Consider the following 2728-nt stretch of genomic DNA (forward strand, 5'->3'; position numbering starts at 1 on the left):
ACTAAATTATTGAACTAATTTTTCTATCGATTCATTTACCGGTTAAATTCTTGCAACCACTTTATAAGGTTCCACTATTTTTTATTTGAATAAAATATTTTTCCACACACCAAACGTGTCTAATTTCTGTTTCTATATACATTAGTAATTTGTAAGTACTGGCCTATCTTTATAAGAAAAATTACAATCCACACTACCTTGGTGCTAATTAAGAAAAAGATTTAGCGCTCAAAAAACACTTCTATTTAGAAAAGAAGAGTGAAGAAAAAGACTATTAAACCTACAGTTTGACTAAACTTTCGGACAAGGCTTTGACTCTTGCATAGTTTTGAAGCATATGAAGATATCTTTATATTCCTGTCCCTCATTTTGGGTTGGGAGAACATGGCTTGTGTGGAAGGTTGAACCTGAAATCACAATCATTAACCATCACATAATTGTGAAAAGAATGAGAAAAATCCAATGTATTGAATTGAATTACATATTACATACTATATATTAAAGGTTTAATTATTCTGTTGGTCTTTATAGTTTCATAAAATTTTCAATTAAGTCTTTATACTTTTTATCCTTTTAATTGGATCTTTACATCAATTTTTTGTTTTCAATTAGATCCCTCTTAACAGTAATTGACTTAATTTTATAGGGACCCAACTGAAAAAAAATTTAGTGCAGGAACTCAAATAAAAAAAAATATAGGGATCCAATTAAAAAAAATTTAGTGCAATGACTCAATTAAAAGAAAAAAAAGTACAAAGACCTAATTAAAAATTTTATGAAACTATAGGACCAATAGAGTAATTAAACCTCTATATTAAAATGTAGTATGCTATTATATATGTAAATAAATTCAAGCAAAAAATCAAAACTATACGTTATTATTGGTGGGAACAAGCTGGAACCATTGACTTTGTGGATTATTTAAACAAGTAGAATCATCATCATCTTCTATGCATATACATTTTGAGGTCAAAATTGTGGGTGAGTTTGAATCCTTTTGCAAACACAAGTATTCCCCATCACTTTGAATATTTGTTGTGGCCAAATGAAGCTTGGAAGGTGATACAAATATCCAAGAACTATTCTTGCTTTTACAATCATTTGAGAGTGTGACTGGAAATCCTTCACCATTTGAAGTTAGGCACTTGTTAGTTTTTACTAAATTGATATTACCCCCATCTCCATCATGAATCCATCTATCTTTTGTTTCACAGCTACTCACTTCAAGTTCATTCCTTCCATTCACTTTTACACATTGACCACTTAAAGGGTAATACAAGATAGATTCATTATTGGAGACCTTGGAAGTAGGATCTACATTATTAACAAAGATGAGGTTAGAGATTAGTGCATATTTGCTTTTTTTATCTTGTGTTTGTTTAAAGTTTTAAACTTTTTTTTAGAAATAACTTAGTTTTAAGAATTTCTTTTGTCTAAATTATAAAATTCTATTCTCATTGAAAAAGGTGGGTTTTTAATATTATTATATCAAGAGAATAAAAATTAAGATTAGAATTACTATTATCAAACAACTCTTCCTTATAGTCACCCAAAAAAAAAAAAAAAACTCTTCCTTGTATTGATATATTATTGGGGTTGTTTTGGAAATAAAAAATCTATTTTCATAAATATGTATGATAAAACAAAAGTATCTTAATTTAATATTTGGAATATTGAAAACAATTCATAACTATTTGTAACACTAAATAAATAAAGTTGTGCTTGATTAGCATTTTTATTTTTTATCTTTATTTTCAATATCTTTTATTTTTAGAATTTTGTAAAAAAGGAGAAAACAGTAAAAACAATTATAATTTTCATACAAATAAAAGAATTTATCACTTTTTTTTCAAATAGTATGAGACAAATTTATCATATTAACAAATCTCTTAAAAAAAATTATTTTACATATTTTTTGTTAGAGACAAAATCAAAGATAAATGAACTAATGAAATGACATTCTATATGTTTCTATATGGTGGAAATTCGGGTAAAGTTAATGTCATGTGAAGTTGATAGTTGAAAGTTGTTAAATAATTTGACAGATTTGACTAAATTATTGTCTAACGACTCTCAACTATCAACTTCACATAAAATTAACAGCAACCGTTTCTATATAACTCAAAAAGGTTTACCTTGATTCTTCCTTATCAAAAGTTGGAACTTCTCATTGAAATTTGGGTATCTAAGATGAGTCCAAGAGGAATCCATTAACCCAAAATTCTCATCAACTTGAGCTTTATCATCTCTTAGGTAATAGCTACCTTGAAATGCCCACAAGCCCCAATCCAAGTCATTCCCAACTAGGTAGGTTTGAAGGCAAGTCAAGAAATTATTGTCTTCTTCATTAGAACCACTTTCATCAAATCCAAACTCACTAAAGATTAAAGGAGCTGCATCACTACCACTTCTTAGAAACCCTACTTGATTATCCAATGCTTCAAGACTATTAGCACAAATCTTGTTTAATGGTTGCATAGTCCAAGTTTCTTTCAAGTTGAGTATTCCAACCCCAGACCAAGAATACAAATGTGTCTCATACACCAATTTTTTGCCTATGTTTAACTTAAGAGGTTTTCTCTTTAGAAACTGAAACTCTGTATCATAATTCAAACCTGACACAACCACCAGTACCTGTGGATTTGCCTTGTGAATTGTTTTTGCTCCTTCACTCATGTAATGGTACCAATCTCCCTTATTTTGCCTTGGACCATGCAATTCATTCCTC

The 2728-nt window shown here is 28.9% G+C and overlaps 1 protein-coding gene across 1 annotated transcript; it reads right to left on the minus strand.

The window, feature by feature from the left end:
- Positions 58-2722, minus strand: LOC110267854. Its single transcript, XM_021113678.1, has 3 exons — positions 2136-2722; positions 875-1314; positions 58-407 (listed from the first exon to the last, which is right to left on the minus strand). The coding sequence occupies exons 1-3, from the start codon at positions 2674-2676 to the stop codon at positions 246-248; spliced, it is 1143 nt and encodes a 380-aa protein (XP_020969337.1). The 5' UTR covers positions 2677-2722; the 3' UTR covers positions 58-245.

Source organism: Arachis ipaensis, chromosome B10, assembly GCF_000816755.2.
Source record: "Arachis ipaensis cultivar K30076 chromosome B10, Araip1.1, whole genome shotgun sequence".
In the NCBI taxonomy this organism is placed as follows: Eukaryota; Viridiplantae; Streptophyta; class Magnoliopsida; order Fabales; family Fabaceae; genus Arachis; species Arachis ipaensis.

Coding starts and splice junctions, on each gene's coding strand:
- LOC110267854 (XM_021113678.1), bottom strand. CDS start 2,676: ATGAGTGAAGGAGCAAAAACAATTCACAAGGCAAATCCACAGGTACTG. Junction 1,315..2,135: donor TTTGATAAGGAAGAATCAAG/GTAAACCTTTTT, acceptor TTAATAATGTAG/ATCCTACTTCCAAGGTCTCC. Junction 408..874: donor TTGTTCCCACCAATAATAAC/GTATAGTTTTGA, acceptor TTGTGATTTCAG/GTTCAACCTTCCACACAAGC.